At 50.5% G+C, this 24,584-nt stretch overlaps 1 protein-coding gene across 1 annotated transcript; it reads left to right on the top strand.

Moving 5' to 3' along the window:
* Positions 1-544: 544 nt before the first annotated feature.
* LOC138732434 (AT-rich interactive domain-containing protein 1A-like) lies at positions 545-24,078 on the top strand. Its single transcript, XM_069879049.1, is given in 17 exon segments — positions 545-702; positions 1,259-1,281; positions 7,591-7,758; positions 8,295-8,610; positions 9,752-9,897; positions 9,984-10,093; positions 12,022-12,231; positions 13,050-13,257; positions 16,449-16,581; positions 16,907-17,077; positions 17,250-17,402; positions 17,526-17,654; positions 17,752-17,848; positions 19,777-20,029; positions 21,063-21,084; positions 23,774-23,945; positions 24,001-24,078. Coding segments are annotated over 17 exon segments (2,547 nt in total).
* Positions 24,079-24,584: the final 506 nt, after the last annotated feature.

Below are 24,584 nucleotides of genomic sequence, written 5' to 3'. Positions count from 1 at the left end.
TGTGCAATACTGACCATCACTTCTGTGTGGTTGCTTGGGAAGGCTGTGTGTGTGTTTGTTTTAATTCTTAATTTTACTAATAATTTCTCCAGTGGTGAAGGGCTTGGATTGCCACTTGCAAAATGACCCTCACCTTCCAGCCACCCCATTGACGTGTTTCACACTGCAACCTGCTTCTCTGGGTTGCGCAGCTATTTGTCCATGTGGCAATTTTCTCTCCTCCCGCCCCTTCGTCTGGGTTTGAATGGAGCTTAATCCGCCCCGGTGCTCCAGGAGGAAACTCCCCACCCCGTGCCGCAGCTCCTGAGCCCAATCCAGGCTGCGCGGAGCCCTCTGCCTCCGATCAGCATCCCTTTCGAGATGATGCCACGTGGAGCTGCCGATGCAGCCTCGCAGGAGCCTGTGCCGGCAGCGCGTTGCGCTGCGCTCGATGCCGGGCTCGATTCCTGTTTCTATTCTGGTCTCGAGCTGCTCAGCTCTGCTTCCTGCCTGCACGCCTCGCACAGATTCCCCTAACCCCCAGCCTTTCGATTCCTTAGGAGCGATGTCTGATACGGAGACTGCTGAAAAAGAAGACGGCGACCTCCGTGTGGAGGTGGGCAGCAGGGACGCCTGGCAGCTTGCTCGGGAGAGGACAGGCTCGTTTTCTTTTGAGCCTGGCCGGCGTGAGAAGGCGGGTCAGTGTTTAATCAGGAAATTGCTGTAGGGTGACCAGTTCTGGTCTGGGATCCTGAACAACAGCCGTGTGCCCCGTCACACGCATCCCCTGCGCTGCCGCAGCCTGGGAATACGGAGCCACTCCCTGCGCCGTGGCTGCTGAAGCACGCACCTCACTGGTGACCCTCGCTCTTGAGCAGCTCGCTGTTGTAGAGCAGGGAAATCAGTTTGGCCCTTCCTTTTTGCTGCGGACTTGGTGTCATTGGAGACACTTGAAATGGTGCGGAAGCCTCTTGTCAGTCTGTCGGGCACACTAACCTCGACCTCTTCCCTTTCCATTCAAACTTAACCTGCCAGAGGTCCTGCACCATGTGAGGGAGGGAAAGCCCGTGGTGGTGTGACCTTCAGCTACTGCGTGGGGCAGTCGCAGGGGAAAACAAAGGTGTTTAACTTCAGCTGACAGCACTTCATGTGTGTTAAACGCTGCCACAGCTGAGCTTTTGGTTCATGGGAATCATTTTCCTTTTGGCGGGCTGGATTGACTCGTCTTGGAGACGTGCACGATCATAAATGCCCTGGAGAAAACTGCTTCCACATGAAGCTCAAATGTGGGACAGGACAGGGGCCCAGGGCTTGGCTGCTCTGCTCCGTCCTGCAGCGGCTGCGCGGCTCGGATGGGCCGGTGCCTGCGCCCTTGTGGGTCCAAAGTTCATGCCGTGATTTCAAACAAGGCCGGGTAATTGGAGGAGGAGCTGTGTCACTGGGTTTGGTTATGGTTTTGAATAGGATTTTACATGAGAAAATAGAAATGTGTATTGAAAGGAGAAGGGAGCAAGCGGGGCGAAAAAGGAGAAGGGGGAGAAGGGGGCGAAAAAGGAGAAGGGGGAGAAGGGGGCAACTTTTAGGGATTGACTGTTCTGGCACCCTGGCCCAAGGGGTAGCGCTGGGCATACATCAATGTCTGGCATGGGCCAGGTTTCCATGGTTATGCTACCCCTTCCTCTGCGCTGAGGAAGGGTGAAAGGAGAATTCCCTCAGTTCTTTCCTAATGTGTTTGCAGTTTCTCCATGCTCCCTGGGTCAGCAGGTGCATTTTTGCAAGCAGATCCTTGCACACAAATGTTTTTTTCCAGAGCCACCCCAGCTGGCAGTGTCCAGGGTCTCAGCTGTAGCCCCTCAGCTTGCTCCATCACTGCATCCCTGCTTTGGGAGGACTTTGGAAAGGAGCTGCCAGCTTTCAGCTCTCTCCCTAGCAGCTTTTTCCAGCGAAAGGACTGCCAGATCCATCAGGCAGGAGCACTTGGGCCCAGTCTGGGCTGTGCAGAGCCCTCTGCCACTGCCACCAGTTAATTTCTGGTACCTTCGAAACCTTATTCTCTCCTAAAATCTTTCCTCCTTCTGCTTATTTCAGGAATTCTGTCACTCGGTTGTTTCAAAGAGGCAGGTAACAATACCAAAAGCTGAATTGTCTCAAAATCCCAAGCGTTGCACTGAGCAGACGCCTGTCTAAGTTTGTGATTATTCAGCCTCTTGCCTTTGCTCCGGTACTTTGCCCACCCAAGCTGCTGTGGTTGGCATGGTGGCACCATCACATGCCGAGATAACTCAACGCTTTGGAGTCTAAATTGAACATGTTGGAGATGAAAGTGCCTTCCAGAGGAAGCACTGCTGGGGAGTTGGAAGATCCTTATGGCTGGCAGAAAGAGGGGAGCTTCCTGCCTCTTGGGTGATGTAGCATTGCGAAGGGGCTGGAGTTTGTCCTCAGAGTGAAGCGGGGTACTTAAAAACCTTTAGAAGGAAGAGAAAGGCTCTTTAATAAATAAGTGACTGTAGTCTGTCATTTCCAACCCACGCTAGTCCCTCACAGGCACTTTCCTTTCCAAGGCCTGATACCTGAGCAGCCTTCCTGATGGATGCGATCGACTCTTTGATCCTGTTCTCCTCAGGTGTCCCTACCACGCTCCCAAAACATGGTGCTACTGAGGGCACCCAGAGAGTGCAGGGATAGGACAAGGGGGAATGGTTTTCAGCTGGACGAGGGAAAACTGAGGTGAGATCTTAGGAAGAAATATTTTCCTGTGAGGGTGGGGAGGCCCTGGCCCAGGTTATCTGGATAAGTGGTTGCTGCCCCATCCCTGGAGGGGTTCAAGGCCAGGTTGGATGGGGCTTGGAGCCCCTAATCCAGTGGGAGGTGTCCCTGCCCGTGGCAGGGGTTGGAACTGGATGGGCTTTGAAGTCCCTTCCAACTCAAAGCATTCCATGATCTGTGGAAATGTCAGGTCAGCTTTGCCAGGTGCTGCCTTGGATGAGAAGTTTGGTGCGGACAGAGCATGGCAAGATCTCCAGGTCTCTTTGTGTTTATCTCTAAAGTGTTTTGTGAAGCATGAGATGCAAGATTCTGTTTTCTGTGCCTTAGAAGGAGAAACAAGTCTACCCGTTTCCCCAAAATTGCTGCCAGTCAGCTGTGTAATTTGTGATAGAGGAGATTGAGGTATTTTGGGTGTGGAAATAAAGGGGAAGGAAAGGACAAGCTTGTGATTTCCAAGTGTTGATAGTTCTTGAATTAAGTGGAAAAGAAACTGCAGTGAAAATGAAATTGTAATAGAAAGTAGGTGTTTCGATTAGTCAGAGGCAATGAAGCAGCTTTTTTCCCTTTCAGAAAGAATGAGGGAATAAATTTAGCTATTGTTCTCTGGTTTTGCTTGTGAGCGCCTGTATGGAAACAACCGGCCTTATGGAATTTCTAAGCTCTGCCGCATGCTCGTCTCCTGATCATCATTTCCTTGAGTGCTATCTAGTGATCTGACAGCGTCGTCCGGCTCCTTCCCTCGCCATCCACTCTTAGGCTGGAGATCATAGAATCCTAGAATCTACAGGTTGGAAGAGACCCACCGGATGATGGAGTCCAACCATTCCCATCAATCACTAACCCATGTCCCTCAGCACCTTGTCCACCCGTCCCTTAAACCCCTCCAGGGAAGGTGACTCAACCCCCTCCCTGGGCAGCCTCTGCCAGTGCCCAGTGACCCTTTCTGTGAAAAACTTTCCCTAATGTCCAGCCTGACCCTCCCCTGGTGGAGCTTGAGGCCATTCCCTCTCATCCTGTCCCCTGTCCCTTGGGAGAAGAGCCCAGCTCCCTCCTCTCCACAACCTCCTTTCAGGTAGTTGGAGAGAGCAATGAGGTCTCCCCTCAGCCTCCTCTTCTCCAATGAGCAGGGAAGGCTGCAAACCCCAGCGAGGGGATCCCTTTGCTTTCTGGTCAGTCTTCCCACTGTTGAGGCTCGGTGGGCTGGGCTGGAGCGGAGCCTTCAATCCCTTCTCCTCGAAGGTTTTGATGTGAAGTATTTCTTGTTGTTTCATCCCTGTTTAACAAACCAGCTGCTATCACATAGCAAACTGGTGGTTCCTCTTTTCATAGAAAAGAAACGTGGCGGTTTCCAGCATCAGGCTCCCTTGGGCTGGTCATGCCAGGACTTGCAACCCTTTCCCTGAGGCGGAAGAACTCCCTGCCTCCTCCGTTGGGTACCGGATTGTGTGATTCCAGGCATGGTTTTTGTTGTGGTGTGAGCAGGAGGCGTTAGCTGCTGAGTCCCTGTTTGTCAGCAGCACTGACAAACCCGTGCTGGCATCAGCCAGCGCTGGGCAACCAATCGCAGCTGGAACGATTATCGTTTCAGGGTCCCCGTGGGCTTCCGCTATCAGGTCACATCCCAAAGTAACACTGGGCAGTGTTTCAAGGGAAGAAACTCAGGCTTTGGGGCTGCAGCCAGCCGGGAGTGTGAGATTCTGTGTGAAATAGTTGGAATCCCTCCAGCATTTTTGATCTGCAAATGAGCAATAAAATGCATAGAAACCACATTGGAAACACGTGAGGAAATTCTCCAGCCCCTGACGTTTCCTTCAAGTTGGCAGAGTTACCGCTGTGGAGCCTCACCTCCCGGCTCGGCTCGATTGGCTGCGCTGGCGGGAGGAGGGGAGAGGAGAGCCCTTCTCCTGGGGCCACCGTCTAGTTCCAGGTCCCCTCCTGATGCTCTGTGGGAGGCAAATAAAACCTTGCTGGCCCTCTCCTCTTGGGCTCGATCCAGAACCTGCTGCCGGCAGCGGGACTCCATGACTTCAATGAGATTTGCTCTATTTGAAAGGCTTCTCTGTTTCTCTACAGACCATTTTATGGGTAGCCTTGAGTTCTATTTCCCCTCTTGAGTAGATGGGAGCTGGATGGCACCCGTCAGGTTTGGTTAAAAACTCTACTCTGTGCCTTGACGGTCGGCATCCTGGGAAAATTACTTGATAGATGGGGAAAAAAATGACTTGATAGGTTGAAAAGAGTCCCTTATGGATGTGCTGGTTGCTTTTAGGCGTTCCAGTCCTGGCTTCTCACCTTCCCCTTGCATCAGTCTCGCTTCCAAGAAACTTAGTCCTGCTGGATAACACTTGGTAAACGCTGCTGTGCTGGCATCTTTGCTGGGAAATGGCTTTATTGTTTGAATGTGTAAAACTTACTGATCTTTAGAGGTGAAAGTCACTTCACCAGTTGATTTTGATGGTCCTGTTTGTGATCTCAGAGCTGAAAGGCTGGTGTCTTCCTGGGTACGAGGTCCATGATGGTGCGCTAGCAAGGCAGGGATCCCTCGCTTACACGTCTAAAGCAACCCTATATTAACCTGCTTAATTAAAACAGCGTTTTTAAATGACTCGCAGTACTTAGGTTAAGCCTTGATGCATAAGTGAAGTTGACGAGATCAGCTTTAAAGGTCGTTAGCTGGTGGGTTAGGAGGTAATTTTCAAACTGTTTTTAACATTGTTTGGCTTCACATCTTGCAGATCTTTTCCTGGCTGGCGTTACTAAGCTGTATCCCCTCGTTCTGCCTGGTTCATGTATGAATATTCCTGGTTCCAGTGACCCCTCTCAGATCCTGGAGGCAAACCTTCTCCTTTGCCTCTCGGAGAAGCAGGCTGCTCACTCCTGCTAATGGAAGGGGATATTCACGTTTCACCTTGCACCGTTGCTGTGTATCTGTCCTTTCAGGCTTATATTTTCTTTGGTGTACATTTATATTGTGTTTTTTCCTCTGAGCATAGAAATAGCTCATCTCTGTAGCTTTGGGCTCTGCCCCTCTGGGCTTGAGGATTTGATAGCTCTGAAATGCCACGAGCTCTTGGGGTGGGGATTTTAAAATCTCCTGCAAAGGGGTTTGGCCTCCAGCTTTGTTTCAGTGATGATGAAAACCGCATTTGGCGATTCAGACTAAAAATACCTTAATGTGTTTAAGGGAAATACTGTTTTTTACCGTCTCATCTTAGCTTGGACTGAATTGGCTTCTGGACATTCTGATCCCTTCACTACTCAGAGGGGAGCTGAGAGGTGGGTCTCACACCGGAGGCAGAATTAGGTGCAGCGAGTCCCAGGGAGAGGAGCGTTTTGCTCTCGGTTGTTTGTGTTGGTTGATGCTTTTTAATGCAAAATGTTGAAAATACTGTCTTTTTACTCCCACTTCCAGTGGTTTCCACGGGAGGAATGTGGGTTTTGTCAAAGTTGACCAGGAGGAAAAGAAAACAAGGAGCTGCGTAAATGAGCAACGTTTTTGATGTTACAATGGAAGGCAGTGAAAATTGCAAGAGATCTTAGACGCTATTTTTAGGCTTTTTAGGCAGTTTTTTAGCCTTCATTGAAATAAAACAAAGGGTTTTTTTCCAGGAAGGTAATGTTTGAACAAATCTACCTCCAAGATAGCTGTGCAGGAAGTGATCTCTAACAGAGGCAGTAATGGAGAGGAGGAAGGACGGGCGATGTGCTAAGTCACCCCACTGACAGACTGGCATTTTCAGCTCAAACGTAGCATTTGCCGGTGTTTGTAGAAGCATTTTGATCAACTGTTAAAATAGACAAGATGGTTCTGCTGCAGCCAACCACGGAATGTGATGCAGCTGGAACCCCCCCTTTGTCCTTCCCAATGTCACTGTCCAACCTCCCCTCTCCACCAGGGGAGATTTAGGCTGGACATGAGGAAAAAATTCTTCACAGAAAGGGTCATTGGGCACTGGCAGAGGCTGCCCAGGGAGGGGGTTGATTCACCTTCCCTGGAGGTGTTTAAGGCACGGGTGGACGAGGTGCTAAGGTGCATGGTTTAGTGTTTGATAGGAATGGTTGGACTCGATGATCCAGTGGGTCTCTTCCAACCTGGTTATTCTATGATTCTATGATCTTCTAGTGGGGCTGCCTTGTGCAGCTGAGGAGTGAATTACAATGGCCAGTGGGGAGGAATTGACTTAATTGTAAAGCTAGCTGTGTAACTAAAAACTGCCTGGCCTGATAACGTGGATTCTATGGTGAGGTAGCATTTAAAAGCTGCCCCTTTAAAACCTCTGAATGTTTAGGCACCTTGCAGTAAATTGAGCTCATTTTGGTTGGTTGGCCTCTACCGTTCCATCCAGGCTCATAGAGTGGCTTCTAAGATGTTTTCTCTGGCTTCTGACTGGCTTTTCTACAAATGCTGTTTGTCCATGACCTTAAGCTTCAAAATGAGGGGCGTTCACAAAAATATTGCATGTTTTCCCCCTAAGAGAATAAGGTTGATGTGGGGGGAAAGTCAGGTAAAGCTTCAGTTCTCCTGGCTGAAAGTTGTCACCCTGAGGAGGCAAATAAGCAAACGAAAACTAGCGATGACGAGAAGCCCCCAGGATTTAGAGTGGTGCTGTCTGCTCCTGTGACACTAAGGGCTTTTTTTTCTGGATAAACCAGGAAATTGGATCTGTTATCTTAGCAGATAACGCTGTCTCCTTAATAGCAACCGCTGTAAAATGTGTCTCGGCTGCTGCTGAAAGGGGTTTGTGAGTGGCTCCCAGGGGTTGCTGTTCCCTAAGAACGTGTGTGTCCAGAGGCACCTCTGGATACTTTGCACTAATAAGTTTGCTCCTCTCCCCGGGTGACCAGGTTACATGCAGAGGAACCCTCAGATGCCCCAGTACAGCTCACCCCAGCCTGGCTCAGCCTTATCTCCCCGTCAGTCTTCGGGAGGCCAGATGCACGCTGGAATGGGGCCGTACCAGCAGAACTCCATGGGAAGCTATGGAGCCCAGGGTGGGCAGTACGGACCTCAAGGTGAGGCACAGTCAGCTCCTGGCTCTTGTCCTTGATAAACTGGCTTTATTTGTCCCTTCTTCATGTGTGGGTTATACAAAACAGTGTGCTCCTTCCAAGCTGGAAGGAACTGTGCTTCATTTGTGTTGAGACGGATGGAATACAGTGGTTTCAGGGCTAGGTGTAGTTCTAAACCTAGGAGCCTTCCTCCTCGTTTAAAAATAGGTCGTACGTCCGATGTAAAAGATGAGAAGGGCTGGTTTTCTTTGGAGGGGAAGGAAAAGGGTTGAGTGAGCTTTTCAAATCCCCTCCTCCACTCAGTTTTGCTTTGGGAGAGTTTCAGGCAGCTTTTGAATCGATATTGCTGCTTGGCTATGTCAAAACACCTTTTTTTGTGGCTTATATCCAAGTACTTTGACTTTTTGTTGAGGTGTTAACACTCCCCCTCATCTGTTAGTGATCTTTAAATATTTGCTGATAGAAGATTTTTTTTTTTATGGTGATTCATAAACTAACTGGTAGAGCGATGTTGTCGTTCTCTCTTTTTATCTGCTCAGGAGGTTCTCCCAGGCAGCCAAACTACAACGCGATGTCCAATGCCAATTATCCCAGTCCGGGAATGGGAGGAAGCATGAACCCGATGGGAGCAGGGAGCCAGATGCACGGGCAGACGGGTGTGCCGCCGTACAGCGGGCTTCCTCCCGGGAGGATGAGCCACGCGGCCATGGGGAACAGGCCCTACGGACCCAACATGGCAAATATCCCGCCGCAGGTGGGGACAGGGATGTGTCCCCCGCCCGCTGGCATGAATCGCAAAGCACAAGAAGTGGCCGCCACTGCCATGCACGCAGCTGCCAACTCCATCCAGACCAGGTGAGGAACGAGGTTTCTCCTGGTCCCTTTCTTGTGCTGCGTCTCTCTTTCAGAGCTGTGGATGGAATAACCCAAAAGTTGAGTGAGACTTCACATACTTTTCTTGGAAGGTTTGCCCACCTTGGAGACTTGTTCATCAATCTTAAGAGTCTAACGCTTGGACAAGCAGGGTTTTGGAATTCTTCACTAATGATATACTTAGGAAATATTTAATATTCAGGGAGGTTCTTCTCCCTCTGTACTCAGCACTGGTGAGGCCACACCTTGACTCCTGGGTTCAGTTCTGGGCCCCTCACCACAAGAAGGGTGTTGAGGCTCTGGAGTGAGTCCAGAGAAGAGCAACGAAGCTGGTGAGGGGGCTGGAGAACAGGCCTTATGAGGAACGGCTGAGAGAGCTGGGAGTGTTTAGCCTGGAGAAGAGGAGGCTGAGGGGAGACCTCATTGCTCTTTCCAGATACCTGGAAGGAGGTTGTGGAGAGGAGAGAGCTGGGCTCTTCTCCCAAGGGACAGAGGACAGGATGAGAGGGAATGGCCTCAAGCTCCACCAGCGGAGATTTAGGCTGGACATTAGGAAAAAATTCTTCACAGAAAGGGTCATTGGGCAGTGGCAGAGGCTGCCCAGGGAGGGGGTTGATTCACCTTCCCTGGAGGGGTTTAAGGGACGGGTGGACGAGGTGCTAAGGGACATGGTTTAGTGTTTGATAGGAATGGTTGGACTCGATGATCCAGTGGGTCTCTTCCAACCTGGTTATTCTATGATTCTATGATTCTATGATCTCTACAAATAAACTCTTCTCACAGGGCTGAGGTATTTGCAGGTCTGTTCTTCCCTGTAAAGACAACAACTAGAATGAAGTTTGTTTTACGGGTGCAGCAGAACAAGACCGATGGTGAAAAGGTTCAGAATTGAGCTCCCTCTTGCGAGCTAGTTTACATCCCCTTTTCTGTTGAGAATGAGACTCTAGGACAGCTGAACTGTCAGGTAGCACCTGATCTTTGGTCTTTTGCTGGAGAAGGAAGCTGGGGAAAGTCAGTTCTCCACGTCCTTTGTAGACTTCTCTTAGCAAACCTGCTTCTTTTGAGGACAAGGTCTTAATGCTCAGTATTTGGAGTGAATGTCTTTTATCCTTGCTTTCTCTAGGCCTCCTGGTTATCCCAACATGAACCAAGGTGGGATGATGGGCACTGGACCTCCTTACGGACAGGGAATTAACAGTATGGCTGGCATGATGAACCCCCAGGGCCCGCCCTATCCGATGGGTGGGAACATGGCTAATAACTCTGCAGGTAAGCCGGTACCATCTGTCAAATGTTGCATTGATTTCGTTGTCCCATATTGAGAATCGGTGTTAAAGATTCTTCTGACTTCCTAGGGATGGCAGCAAGCCCTGAAATGATAGGCCTTGGGGATGTCAAATTAACACCCGCAACTAAATTGAACAATAAGGCAGATGGGACACCCAAAGCAGAATCCAAGTCAAAGGTAAAATGTTTTCGTTTTTCTAATGACTTCCATCCTTGTCAGCATCCAGGGAGATAAAACCATGACACAGTAACTGGAACAGTGCATCTGTCTAGTGGTGACTGTGGTTCCTGAGAGAACACGATTGGGTTCCTCCTCCTTACCCTGGACAGACTTCTCGCTGTAGAGAAGTTGTCCTTGTAGCGTGTGATCCGATTGCTCCTTGCAACCAGGATTTTAACTTGAGTGTGATGAGTGAGTAGGACACTCATTTCAAAGAAATAATTGTCTTGACAAGTGTGTTTTGGAGAGGGCTCTGCAATAAACCACTAAATCCAGGTGTAATAAGTTCTGTGGAGGAGCCTGAATGGTGAGGCTGCCATACCCACCGACCCTCATTAAGGCCAGGAAAGGGACTTCTCTATCAGAATTCTTGTGTCCTCCCCTCTTTGTGACTCAAGAGTTCAAGCCTCTCTAGAATTCCTGATGGATGCCTGGCACACTTTATTTTTACATTCTCGTTGCACTTTTGGGCCTTTGATAAGTGGGGAGAAGGTACCTGCACAGGTGGACCTGTTGGGTCACCTTTCCCAAGTCCCCGGGTCCTTTGAATACCTAATCAGTGTAGTGTGTGGCTTGAATCCAAAGTGTAAAGGTAAAAACCGCATTGTTGAAGTGCTCAGTGTAGGAAAATTGAATTATACTTGATGTGGCCAGCCCTGGCTGGGCTTGAACTGTACCTAGAACAGATCCATCTTGGAACAGTGGTTCAACAGTGTTTACAAGAGGTTTTTTAGGATTTATGAGGGAACAATTGAGAGGTTTGCTTCTGGATTCATAAACCGTTGAGAAATGAAGAGGAGCATTTCCCAGCCCTTTGGGAGCAATCAATTACACTTGCAAAATGATTCAGTATTAGGAATTATCACCTGCCAGAGTGAAACTGCCAAAAGGAGTGTGAACAACGCGGGGTTTGTTTCTGGTGTAGGCTTGGAGCTACTTGGTTCTCATCTCTCAGCTGGGAGGTGGGACTCTAAAGTGTTACAGTTGTTTCCCAAACAAACCTCTTCCTAATCCTGTATTAAAGCCAGAAGAGGGAGGCAAACAGGTTCTTCAGGGAATGTTTTTCTTTGCATTGCTGCTACCAGTCTCAAAAGAGCCAGCAAAACAAGCAGTTTCTGAGCCCATAGTCTCTACTTGAAGGACAGCAAATGCTCTGGAAGTTTGATACTTGTGCTACCAGCTGCCTGCGAGAACGTTGAGAAGATCTCTCACTTCTGCTCGTGTTATGGCTTCTTAGTATCATAGAATCATGGAATAGTTTGGGTTGGAAGGGACCTCAAAGCCCATCCAGTTCCATCTTGTGCCATGGGCAGGGACACCTCTCACTCAAGACCAGGTTGGATGGAGCTTGGAGCCCCTGATGCAGTGGGAGGTGTCCCTGCCCATGGCAGGGGTGGAACTGGAGGGGCTTTGAGGTCACAGGTGCTTCAAATCTTAGCTTTCCTTTGAGGCATGCATCTCCCTCTTGAGTAGGAGAAGAGGCTGACCAGAGGCAGCTCTCACCCTGGCAGGGTGCAGTAGCCAGGGGGAAACTCCTTTGCAGTTGAATTAAATGTTTTCTCCTGTATTTAGCAAATGAGCCCACAAAGGATGCCTCAAAGAGATGGCTCTCTGCAAAGACTCCTTGAGGTTGGTTTGGTTTCTGTGGCATTCCTGAAACCTTTCACTTTTGAAAACTGTGAATTCCTTGAGTAGCAGCTGATTTTTGAGATACCTTTGTCGAATAATGCCTGCCTGATGTTCGTCTGATACAAGTGTAGGTCTAATATAAAGCTGTTCTTGAGCAGAACTTGGAGCTCTTCCCTGACTGCCTTTTTGAAACCCTCTCTGCTGTAAGCCAGCTGGTTTTGTGCTGCTCAGTGCTGGTATCTCTTTCCTTCTCCTAGAAGTCCAGTTCCTCTACTACAACCGATGAGAAGATCACCAAACTCTACGAGCTGGGTGGTGAGCCCGAGAGGAAGCTCTGGGTCGATCGTTACCTGGCCTTTACTGAAGAGAAGGCCATGGGCATGACAAATCTGCCAGCGGTGGGCAGGAAGTCCTTGGTCCTTTACCGGCTCTGCATCTCAGAGAAGGAGATCAGAGGACTGACTGAGGTGGGTGACCAGGTGTCTGTGGTCAGAGCTGCTTCCTGTCTGGCAGTCACAAGTCAATGGGCCACACGATTCAAAGTAGCTTTGTAGCTCTGGGGTAGCCCTGGCTTCCCACTTACCTGTTTATTTTGCTTTTACTTTTTTAAATAATGCTAATAATAATTTTAAAAATGCTTTTTAATGCTTCCTTAATAGGCTGGGTTGTTCAGCCTGGAGAGAAAAGGCTCCGTGGAGACCTTAGAGCAGCTTCCAGTGCTGAAAGGGGCTCCAGGAAAGCTGGGGAGGGGCTCTTGATCAGGGAGTGCAGAGATAGGACAAGGAGGCATGGTTTTCAGTTGGAAGAGGGGAGATTGAGATGAGATCTTGGAGAAGTGTTTTCCTATGAGGGTGGGGACACCCTTGCCTAGGTTGCCCAGAGCAGTGGTGGCTGCCCCATCGCTGAAGGGGTTGAAGGCCAGGTGGGATGGAGCTTGGAGCCCCTGATCCAGTGGGAGGTGTCCCTGCCCATGGCAGGGGTTGGAACTGGATGGGCTTTGAGGTCCCTTCCAACCTGAACCACCCCATGATTCTATTGACTTTGCATCAGGCTGTCAACTGATCTCATGGCTAATTTGATTTGCAGTCTGTCCCTATTCAAATGATCTCTAGGTGGGGAAGAGAATTTACTAATAGTTCTGAGTTTGAACACAACTGTGTCTGCCTTGCTTAGCCCTTAGAGCGTCCTTTGTTTTAGCTGGGGAGTGTTGCTTTCTTCCTAGAAAATGTATTGGAGGAGAAGGAACTTGGATATTGAGTTTAGAGCCTCTTGGTTGGTTGTGCAGGTCAGCAAAAACAAGAAGTGGTGTGAGTTAGCCGCCAATCTCAACGTGGGCACGTCCAGCAGCGCAGCTAGTTCTTTGAAGAAGCAGTACATCCAGTGTCTCTACGCCTTCAAGTGCAAGATAGAGCGAGGTGAAGACCCCCCTCCGGATATCTTTGCAGCTGCCGATTCAAAGAAATCTCAGACGAAGATCCAGCCTCCGTCTCCAGGTGAGTTCAGACTTGGGTTTAGGGTGTGCAATGGATGCTTGCGCCAGAGGAGACAGTGAGAACTTGGAGGCTTTGTGCCCAGAGAGCTCCACGAGCCTATTACGGGTTGAGTGCTCTAGAATTCAAGCCCTTTCAAATGAACTGCTGTTTCAGATTTGATGGGAGGCTCCGGTTTTGGAATAATTAAGCATAGTGTTCAATGCAGAAGTTAAAGGAGGACGTGAGGTCCGGGCCAACAGTGCCTGCTGTGCATTTTGGTCTTCATGAAGTCTGATCCACTCTGTCTTATTTGCTTTAGGTTCATGACTTGAATCACTGCTGAGCTTGCCAACCCTTTAAGCTTCAGATTTTCCACTTTGTCTTCTAAGTAAAACGTTCAGATGCTTTTTTTTCTGGTCAGGAACCTGTTCCTATACGTGAAGTAAGCTTTATCTGCTGTGAAGTTCCTGTAATTTTTGCAAAAAATGCCTTTTTGGTTCAGAAACCCAGCATTACCTTTGTCTGGCTTCTGAGGAAGGGGAATAATGAACCCTTTTTTGATTGTGCTGCAGTTGGGTTTCAGCCCCGCTAAGCCCTTGATCGACAGCGTGCTTGTCCGAATAATCTGTTGGCAACTACATTTATCTGCTCAGTTAGAGTGGTGGTTTTTATAAAGAACTAAATCGTGTTGTTTCGCTCGTCAGGAAGCCTGTCCTGGTGTAGCTCCAAACCTGGTGTATTTTGTGAGATAAAGCAACTTGTGTGTCATTAGAGCGACCTGTCTAAAGCGGTGTCTGAGTTCTGCTTAAACTAGACTACAGATCCATCCCCACCTCCTTCTAAAAACTTTCTTGCCCTCTGAGATGCCAGGAGGTGAACAAAGATGTTCAGAGCATTTGGAGCCTGGGACTTGTAGGATGTCAGCCAAGATGCCTGTCAGGATGGATGAGGTGGTGCATCATATTTTGTTTTGTTTTCGCCAATACAGGAGTGTGTGAAGGTGGTGACTCTGCCTTCAAGGGCCGTGGTGCAGGTGATCTGTGAACTGTTCCCCCACATCCTATCCCTGCACTCCCTGATCAAGAGCCCCTCCCCAGCTTTCCTGCAGCCCCGTTCAGTACTGGAGGGCTGCTCTGATCCTTTAAGCTGTATCAGTCCATGTTCATCCTCCTCTTCTGCTTCCTTTTTCCTCCTTTCTCTCTCGCTCCTCTGGATCAGCCCAAACAGAGGGTGTAGTACACAACACAAATCGCATTCTCAACTTCATCTCCAGACTCCAAAGCCTTCCCTGTTTGAAAGCCAAGTGGACAGCAGCTGAGGCTCTTAATCAGGGAGTGCAGGTATAGCATGAGGAGAAATGGTTTTCAGCTGAAAGAGGGGAGATTGAGATGAGATCTTAGGAAGAAATGTTTTGCTGTGAGGGTGAGGAGGCCCTGGAACAGGTTGTCCAGAGCAGTGGTGGTTGCCCCATCCCTGGAGGGGTTCAAGGCCAGGTCGGATGGGGCTTGGAGCCCCTGATCCAGCGAGAGGTGTCCCTGCCCATGGCAGGGGTGGAAGTGGTGGGCTTGGAGGTCCCTTCCAACCCAAACTGTTCCATGATTGTGTGATTTTGAAGTCCCGTCACTTGGACAAAGGGCTGAGGCATCCCACGCAGACACCACTTTGTGCTTCTTGCAGACTTTATAATCCATTGGTTTTGATTTTCCTTCGTTCCAGCCTGTTGTGGCCCTTGGAACTTTGTGAATTGAGGATCGCGCGGCATGATTCCACATTGGCCGCTTTTTGAGGCTGCAGAGCATCCAAAGGCCTTGCAGGATAATGCTCTAGGTAGAGGTCTCGGTGCTGGAGCTGTTTTCCATGTAGTGTGCATTCATAACCCTCCAAACCCAAACGTATTCACAGAAGGGCCTTGGCTGGGCCGGGTGGTGCCGCGCAGGCACGTGGCGCGGGTTTCCTGCAGCCCAGCTTGGGTTCCTGCTCACAAACTGCGGCGCGTCCCCGGGGTGCGGAATCAGTCTGCCGTTGGGTTTTAATTCCCAGAGTAATGGAACTGGCCTGGCTCCAAGCGTGTGTGAATTTGTGAGTGGGAGGGACAGCAGGGGGTGGGGACAAGCACCAACTGGCAGCGAGGTGGGGAATGTCTCGAGGCCTCTTCCTGCCGATGCCAGCGTTCCAAACGGTGAATTTCTGGGGGAAGCGAGTGGAGCTGAACGGGAAGGAGAACGGCGGGGAGGGCCCATGAATGAAACTCCCCGCTGAGCTTGCCTCTGCTCCTCCTTCTGCCAAGGCCTCCCCGGGCTGGGAGGGAGCCGTGAAGAAGAGGACAGGGTGCCAGGAAGGTGGGGTGTAAACAAACATGGCCTGGACGTGACCTCGGTGGGTTTTAATGAAGAGCTGAAATGACTCATCAAGCAGCAGGGCTGAAGCCGAGGGATATCGCGTGCTGGGGATGGTAACTAATGGAAACATTAATGAAGAGTTCAGCTCTTGCCAGCTGCGAGGAGTGTATGAACCTGAGAGCTGGCAGTGTCACAGTGATCTGGGGCAGGGAGAGCTCCTCGAGCCGGTGGCACAGCTGGATCACACATGATGGCCTGAGATTTTTTCATGAAAGCTTACTGTAGTGTAAAGCAACCTGTATGGAGCCAGGGAACTTGCTGGACGGGTTTGGTTGTTCAGTGAAAGATCTGGCATCTCCGGCATTCCCTGTTCCAGGAATCCTTGGGAGTGGTGCTTGAATTGACCTGCATGAATTAACCCCTCTGGAAGGGCAGAGCCTTGTTCAGAGTTAACTTGGTGATTTCCGCTTACATCCTGGAGTTTCTATCACTAAAAAGATGGTGAGGCTTCCTGGAGAGGGCTCGCGCTTCCAGGAGAGGGCTCGGGCTTCCAGGAGAGGGCTCAAACCCGCCTTCTTTCTCGACAGAAAGAGAACATGACGGTGCACTGTAGAGCATCAGCCTTTGGAGTGAGATATCCTGGGCAGCACAACATGGTGCCATGGTGGTGGCGCCTTGTGTAAAAGAACGTGGTAAAGAATAAAGTCACAATGAGAGCAAACATGTCCTCTCAGCTTTATGCTACTGCACGTGGTTCTTCTGGGAAGTCTGGCCCAGGTTCTCCTTGCAGCGTTTTGCTCCTTGTACTTCTTTGGCCGTGGTTCATCTCTGTCTCTTGGAGGGCTCTCTGCTCATGCGTTTCTGTTCTTGCAGCGGGTTCAGGCTCCATGCAGGGCCCTCAGGTGCCTCAGTCCACCAGCAGCTCCATGGCAGAAGGAGGAGACTTGAAGCCACCAACTCCAGCGTCTACGCCACACAGCCAGATGCCCCCTTTGCCAGGCATCAGGTATGAAACCATCGCTCCCAGTGTGACTGCAAGGGTGCTGCTGGGTCCCTACCACAGATGGCTCTTGTGGTGGGGCTCCCTGGCTTTGCTCCTTCGTTCATGGCTTACAGCAACACCGTTGGCTCTGGATCTGTGTGAGAATAGTGATTCCTTTGGGTTTGGGGTCAAGGACAGTTTTGTAGAAGGGCAGTTCTTTGTGACTTTGTTGGAGGAGCGTGACTGTGATCCTAGGGGACAGCAACACCTGAGAAAAAACGTGGGGAAAGGTATCCTGAGGAGCATGGTGGACCTCTATAATCCTGTTGTGGTTTTTTTTTTGGATCAGGAGTAACTTGGTGGGCCTTCAGGATGCCTTTGCTGATGGTAGTGATCCTACGTTCCAAAAGCGGAACTCCATGACTCCAAATCCAGGGTACCAGCCCAGCATGAATACCTCTGACATGATGGGTCGCATGTCTTATGAGCCAAATAAAGATCCTTACAGCAGTATGAGGAAAGGTGAGGAGGTCCTCGTGTGCTCCTTTCCCTCATCTTGAGTACTAATCCCTGTCTCTCTATGCTGGAATTAGCTGTAGGAGACCTTCTGCTTGCCCTCCTTCCCCAGGAGACAGGGCCTGTCTACGTCTGCCTTAGAAAGATGTGTTTACTGGTGGTTCTTTCCGTGTTTCGGCTCCAGGAAGCGATCCCTTCATGTCCTCAGGGCAGGGCCCCAACAGTGGTATGGGTGACCCTTACAATCGTGCTGCAGGTCCAGGGATGGGTAATATGGCCATCGGACAGCGGCAACACTATTCCTACGGAGGTCCTTACGACAGAGTGAGGTGGGTGCTTGAACCTCGTGAAACGATCGCTTTCACTTCCCATTGTGACTTTCCTGATCCATTTGAGGAGCGAGGGTGAATTCAAGTTGGACGTGTGCGGTCTTTGTGTTTGCGTCCCTGTAGGACGGAGCCCGGCAGGGGACCTGAGGGCAACTTAGCAAGCGGAACTCCGCAGCCCAACATCATGCCTTCCACCCCGGAATCGGGCATGTATTCTCCCAGCCGCTGCCCGCAGCCGCAGCAGCAACAAAGGTCTGTGCGGGGTGTTCCCAGCAGCAGCTCGGCCCGGTTTGGGAGCTCTGGGATTGTGAGAGTGGTCACACAAGTAATGCATCTGTTTCTTCTCCAGACGTGATTCCTATGGCAATCAATTCTCCGCTCAAGGCACATCCTCCGGCAACCCCTTCCCTTGCCAGCAAACCACCATGTATCAACAGCAGCAGCAGGTGAGTTGTTGGCAAGCTTCTCGTTTGTTGGACTGAGGGACAGAAGAATCTGTGAAATTTCTTAGAATCATAGAATCTTGAAGGTTGGAAAAGACGTCACAGCTCATTCAGTCCAATCGTTACCCCAACCCCGCTGTGCTGACTAAACCATGGCCCAGGTGCCACATCTACGTGCTTTTTGAACCCCACCAGGGATGGAGGGTCCACCACTGCCCTGAGCAGCCTCTGCCAGGTCTTCACCACTCCTTTGGTAAAGAAATCTTCCCTAATATCCAATCTAAACCTTCCCTGGTGCAGCTTGAGGCCATTTTCTCTCATCCCATCGCTTCTTACTTGGGAGAAGAGCCCAGCACCCACCTGGCTCCAACCTCCTTTCCAGGAGCTGTAGAGAGCAATGAGGTCTCCTCTCAGCCTCCTCTTCTCCAGGCTAAACAGTCCCCGGTCCCTCAGCTGCTCCTCATAAGACTTGTTCTCCCGACCCTTCCCCAGCTTCGTTCCCGTCTCTGAACTATACGCCAGCCCCTCAATGTCCAACTCAAATTTGTGTTGAGGGGAGGATGAAAAAGCTTGGGACTCTGTGTTTGCTTTATGAATGTGTAGAACTAAGTACTTTATACAGGAGACACTTTTTCCTAGTTTCCAGATAGTTTAAATAAGCTTTAATTAGCGTTCCCAGTGCTAGCAAAACAACGTTCTGAGAACGGAGGCTGTGCAGTTGGCAGGTGTGCATGTTCTGGTCAGGCAGCAGGAGATCAGGAAGCTTTACTGGGCTTCCCTTCCCCCCTGGAACATCCCAAACTCCATAACGCTTGGGGCCCAAGTGGTGGGATGAGGTTGGAGTCAGTTCTTGATCATTTGGGGGAGCTGTGGGTCATTCTGCACCACAATGCGGAGCTTTTTGTTGTCTTTGCCTTGCTGAACCTGCAGACAGAGGCTCCAGACCTGCCTCCTCTCCTGACTGCCCTGCTGCCTCCTACTCCTTGTTCCCCAAACCAGCAGGTTTGTTTCAGGACAGAGTTCGAATGAACATAAATCTCTTTCAAGAATCCTTACGTATGACTTGCTCTCTGTATCCGTGCCAAGACCCGTAAATGTTTTTCTGATAATTTTGAGTCCTCTGGTTTAGGAGAGCATGGAGAGGGCACTTGCTGAGCTGTGCTAAGAATAATTCCAACTGCTCTGCAGTTTGGCTCTGCAACCAGAGCCACAGGGCTCCAAGCCAAGAGTTCGAGTTACTCTGGCGCTCGGCATCTTTGAAGCCCTAGAGCTCCATCTGAAGCCAGTCATGACCGTGGAGCTTCCAAGGAGACTGTGTAGCAGCTTGGTCGACCCTTGGAGGCAAGAGAGAGCTCAGGTTTTAATTCTATCTCAGCAATTGACTGTTTTCTCCATTTGCACTTAAAAGGAGGAGGAGGGAAGAATCTTTGTGGCTCCTTTCAGGGTTGTGTTTTGAATCTACGGGAAAGGAAGAAGCAGGAAGTGCGAGTGTTTAATACATCTTGGTTAATGCTTCAGCAGAAACCTCTGTTTTCTGGGAAATACAAGAGAAATGAGGTCTGATAAAATTCCAGGATGCGAAAGGAAATCGGGGCCCGTGCACAGTCTGGTTTGTGGTGAACGTATGGTAGAGCTGAGCCTTTCCTACAGGAAAATCCTTTCTGTGGGCAACCTCCTGCCCCCAAGGCTTCCCTGGAGAGTCCGCAAGGGAACTACCAGCCAGCCGCAAGGAATTGCTCTTGGCTTGTGCCACTGAAAGGGGGATCCAGCTTTGCATTGGACATGACTAACGCTGAGACAAGGCTTGCCCTCTCACAGGCCGTGCCGTGGGGCGTATCCTCTGGTTCCTAGCGGCTCTCCCCGCTGAGGTTTGGGTTGCCTGTTTCCAAGCAGACCATCTTATATCTGCGGTGTTTTTCTTCTCCCTGTAGAATTACAAGCGGCCGATGGATGGCAGCTACGGCCCCCCCGCCAAGCGGCACGAGGGGGAGACGTACAACGTCCCGTACAGCGCCGGGCAGGGGCAGACGCCGCAGCAGCTGCCTCCAGCGCAGACCCAGCAGCCGAGCCAGTAGCAAACGGCGCAGCCGTCTCCGCAGCAGGACCTGTACAACCAGTACGGGAGCACCTACCCTGCTGCTGACCGTCGGGCTGCTGGAGGGCCGCAGAACCTCAGAATCCACTGTCTGCCCTGCGCTGTCCTGCTTCTCCCTTGGGGAAAGATCTCCCCCTTCCCTCTCCCTGTCCCCTGCCCTTCAAATTTGTCCTGAATCCCTTATTAAAGGAGACAAAGTTCTGTCTACATAGAAGACTTTTTTTTATTTTAACCAAAGTTACTGTCCTTTACAGTGAGTTTGGGGAAAAAAAAACCAAACGACTTGCCGTGTTATCACATTGACAGGCACCGCTTTCATAACTGTTTTTAATGGTAAACTCTGAAGGACAAAAGTGACTGCTGAACTCGGTGTGGTTTTATCGCTGTACATTCACAGTCTTGCAGGAACCAAGACGTTACCGGTGCTGAACAGACCTTGTCCGAGGGAGGCCTGTGCAGTAGCGTGTAGAACTCCATGTACTGTACACCTTAAAACTGTAAACATACTGTAATAATGTCTCACATGGAAAAAAAACCCCAAACAACAAACCAAAAACCGCTGGATCAGCAGCAAGCTGTAGTTTTTAAAGATGTTTTTAGTTAATGTTGAGGAGAAAAAAAGAAGAAAAAGGCTTTTCCCCCAAAGTATCATGTGTGAACCTACAACACCCTGAGCTCTTTCTCTCCTTCCTCCTTGATTGTGTGAATTACCCTGAGATCACCTCTTAGAACTGGTTTTAACCTTTAGCCGCAGCCCAAGCGCTGCCACGTGTGTATATATATATGACGTTGTACATTGCACATACCCTGAGATCCCCTGCAGTTTTGTCCCCCTCTCCTCCCCCTTTATAGTATGACGAGTTACCGAGTTGATGACCTGCAAAAGCGAGAAACAATTATTTAATCTCTTGCCAGACATCCCTCCCTGGAGGATGCTGTACAGGTCTCTGTGGATAAAGTCATTGGTGTCTCAGCAGCCAATCAACTTATAGTGTATTTTTTTCCTGTTTTTTGTTTTCTTTCTAATCGAGGTGTGAAAAAGTTGTAGGTTCAGCTGAAGTTCCTGATGAAGAAACGCAATTGAGATTTTTCAGTGATGAATTCTGCATATTTGTATTTCAGACGATGTAGCTAAAAACTTGATGTAAATCCCTCCCTTTTTTCCTTTTTTGGCTTAATGAATATCAGTTATTCAGTATGAAATCTTTAAACTATATGTTCTACGTGTTAAGAATAAATGTACATTAAATCTTGGTAAGATGTTTGTAAGCGGTTTTTTTATGAGCAGGACAGGGAGGTGACTTCGGTGCCGGCAGGTCTTGGTGCTGTGATGTTGTAGGTCGGCTCCTTGCACGGAGAACCTTCAAGGTCCTGTGCTTTCCACCAGCAGCTTTGGAGGCTGATAGCGTGTGGTCTGGCTTTGTTTTCTCCCTTTGGCTTGTTTTGGTGATGGAGGCTTTTGGTTTGTGCTGCGTAGGCTCAGGTAGGAGAGGATTTGTAGCAGGAGATGAAGCTGAGGCAGAGATGTGTGGTGTGCAGGGTGGAAAAGGCTCAGAAGGGAGGTGGTTCCCTCTGAGCTCTATAAAATGGACCATTTCATCTCCTTTGCGTTTTCTTAGAAGCTTGGTGTGGACTCTGACTTGAGAGGAGAGGGGGTTTCAGCACAGAGCTAAAGTCCAGGTTCTTCCTGTCCAAATCTGCTCATTTCCATGGGTGTTTCATCGAGTCTGGAGCTTTATCCTCAGATAGTTGTAGGAGCCGGCTGGCTGAGCCGTACCAGGTTCGGTTAAAGAAGAAGGAAAAGCTTTTTTTGAAAGGCAAAGGTAATTTTTGTTCAAGCAATGTCCTTCTTTTATCCTGCTAGTCCTCTCCTAGGAAGCTCTTGGTTCCCAGAACCATCATTTGACTGTGTTCCCTAAACTTCAGGTTCCTAGAAGTCATGGTCTTTTTCTGAAGGGTCAGCTGGAAGTTCTGGAGTTCTTTGCCTGGCAACATGAATTTCTGAAGAGGCAGGAATGGTGCTGGGCTTCCTTAGCTTTAAAAATATTGAAACCAAGTTAGGAGATAGGAAGTCTGTGGGCATGTGCCATTCTGCAACAATGTTGATTTAAGCACAACTTCTCTCATCACTTCAGTCTGTACTCTGCGAGCTCTGGTTGATGTGATAATGTGAAAATCTTGTAGTGTGTTTTTTGGTTTTTGTTGTTTTGGTTTCTTTTTAACAGAACCTCAACACCAAGGCTGGAGAATCACAGGATTGTGGAATGGTTTGGGTTAGAAAGGACCTCAAAGCCCATCCAGTCCCACCCCTGCCCTGGGCAGGGACACCTCCCACTGGATCAGGGGCTCCAAGCCCCATCCAGCCTGGCCTTGAACATCTCCAGGGCTGGGGCAGCCACCACTGCTCTGGGCAACCTGGGCCAGGGCCTCCCCACCCTCACAGCAGAACATATTTCTCCCTAGGATCTCATCTCAATCTCCCCTCTTTCAGTCCCAAACTGCTCCCCCCACCCTATCCCTGCCCTCCCTGATCAAGAGCTCCTCCCCAGCTTTCCTGGAGACCTTTTCAGTGCTGGAGGCTGCTCTGAGGTCTCCCTGGAGTCTTCTCCAGGCTGAACAACCTCAATTCTCTGCCTGTCCTCGTACAGGAGGTTCTCCAGCCCTTGGATCACCCCCATGGCCTCCTCTAGACTCATTCCAACAGCTCCCTGTCCTTCCTGTGCTGAGGACTCCAAAACTAGATGCAGGGCTCCAGATGGGGTCTGACCAGAGCAGAGCAGAGGGTCAAATCCCCTCCCTCCCTGTGGTCCCACAGCTCTGGATGCAGCCCAGGACACGGTTGGTTTCTGGTCTGTGAGTGCCCATTGCCAGTTCGTGTTAAGCTTCTCACCCGCTGGCCCCCCAAGGTCTTTTTTTCTGCAGGGCTGCTCCCAATCTCTTCGGCCCCAGCCTGGATCGACACTGAGGGTTTGCCCTGACCCGGCTGCAGGACCTTATACTTCTGGTTGAACCTCATGAGGTTTGCACAAGCCCATTTCTCCAGCTTGTCACAGTCACGAGGGCCGTGCCCATCTGAAGGAAGCAGCAGAGCCAGCGTGCGGGTCCCCAGCACCTTGGTGGATGTTGGGCTGTGCTTCCCAGAGTGGGATTTGTCGCGGTGCTAGCAAAGGCAGTGACCGCAGCGCATCCTCCCGCTTGGCTCACAGCTCTGTGCTTGGACCTGATCTGGAGCTGATCCTGGGCCTAAGAGAAAGCTGGAGAGGGATTATTCATAAGGCTTGTGGTGATAGGATGAGGGGAAATGGGTATAAACTGGAGAGGGGCAGATTTAGACTAGGTATAAGGAGGAATGTCTTCACCATGAGAGTGGTGAGGCCCTGGAAGTCAAGAGGAGTTGTGGCTGCCCCAGCCCTGGAGGTGTCCAAGGCCAGGTTGGATGGGGCTTGGAGCCCCTGATCCAGTGGGAAGTGTCCCTGCCCATGGCAGTGGGGTTGGAACTGGATGATCTTTAAGATCCAGTCCAACCTATTTATTCTATCATTCTATGGACACCCCAGCTCTGGGGTCTCTATCTCTCTGGCTGTGCTTGGCTCCAGTGTAGGTTTGCTTCACACCCTTGAGCCGTCACAAGGCATGGAAACGTCCCCAGTTCTGCTTAGAAGCATGTGAAGCAGCTGAGACTGGGTGGGAGCAAAAGCAGCTGCGAGTCCGGGTGCTCCTACCCCGTGGGAACAGTGCTGAGCCAGGGGGCTTCCAAAATCCCCACTTCTTTCTTTGGCTTCCTGGTTAGAACAGGTTTTCAGGCATATCTGGAGTATTGAATCTGACAACAGGTTGGAGGAGCGCCAAGAGGTGCCCAACCTGATGCTCTCCAAGTGCCTCTGGGATGCAGAAGGAGCAGGTCTCCGTGAGACTGCGGAGAAGGTGGCTCTTGGGGAAGGGGCCATCGGGCAGCGCCAGTCCCTGATGGAGAAGCGGGAGCAGTCCAGTCAACAGATGTGCCAGGTAATTGTCCCTCGGCCACCCAGATCCGTCTCTCCACACCCCTGTGGGTCCACAGGCTCTTCCCCTGGTGCCGCTGCTGCCCACGCTGTCGCACCCGAGAGAGTGTGACCCGAGGGGGGACGGTTACATCTGATCCGACTCCTGCTTCTTTCTCAGAGACAGACACGGAAGCTGTGCAGAAGGAGGTGTTTTCAGAAGGGAGCAGTGGCTCAGTGTCCATCCCTGCCAAAGGATCGGAGGCGATGCCGGCCTCCAGCACACCAGGGAATTGCTGGCCTCTGGTCACCCAGTGTCACCCACCAGGGAGGAGGGAGAACTGGGATGGGGGAGACTCCCCGCTCTGGGAACGGGTTTTGTTCGTGTCTCTCAAGGAAGCAACTGGCCAGGCAGCCTGACGTGCTCTCTTGGATTCCTGAATATTGGTGAGTGGGACGACCTGTCCAAAGGCTGGGAGCAAACCTCCAGGCACAGCGCTGGGAGGGAACGGAGAATGTCCTGGCCAGACCAAAGGTGCTGCAAGCTCTCCAAAGGGGCACAGGACAGACTGACGTTCCCAATTGCTCCTCCAGGTGTGGCCGGCGGGACAACCCAGGACACCACAGGGGTTACCAGGCCCCAAGACGTGCAAGCATACTGGAC

This window comes from Phaenicophaeus curvirostris, chromosome 31, assembly GCF_032191515.1.
Source record: "Phaenicophaeus curvirostris isolate KB17595 chromosome 31, BPBGC_Pcur_1.0, whole genome shotgun sequence".
NCBI classification, from domain to species: Eukaryota; Metazoa; Chordata; class Aves; order Cuculiformes; family Cuculidae; genus Phaenicophaeus; species Phaenicophaeus curvirostris.
This window is presented reverse-complemented; position numbering and strand designations above follow the sequence as displayed.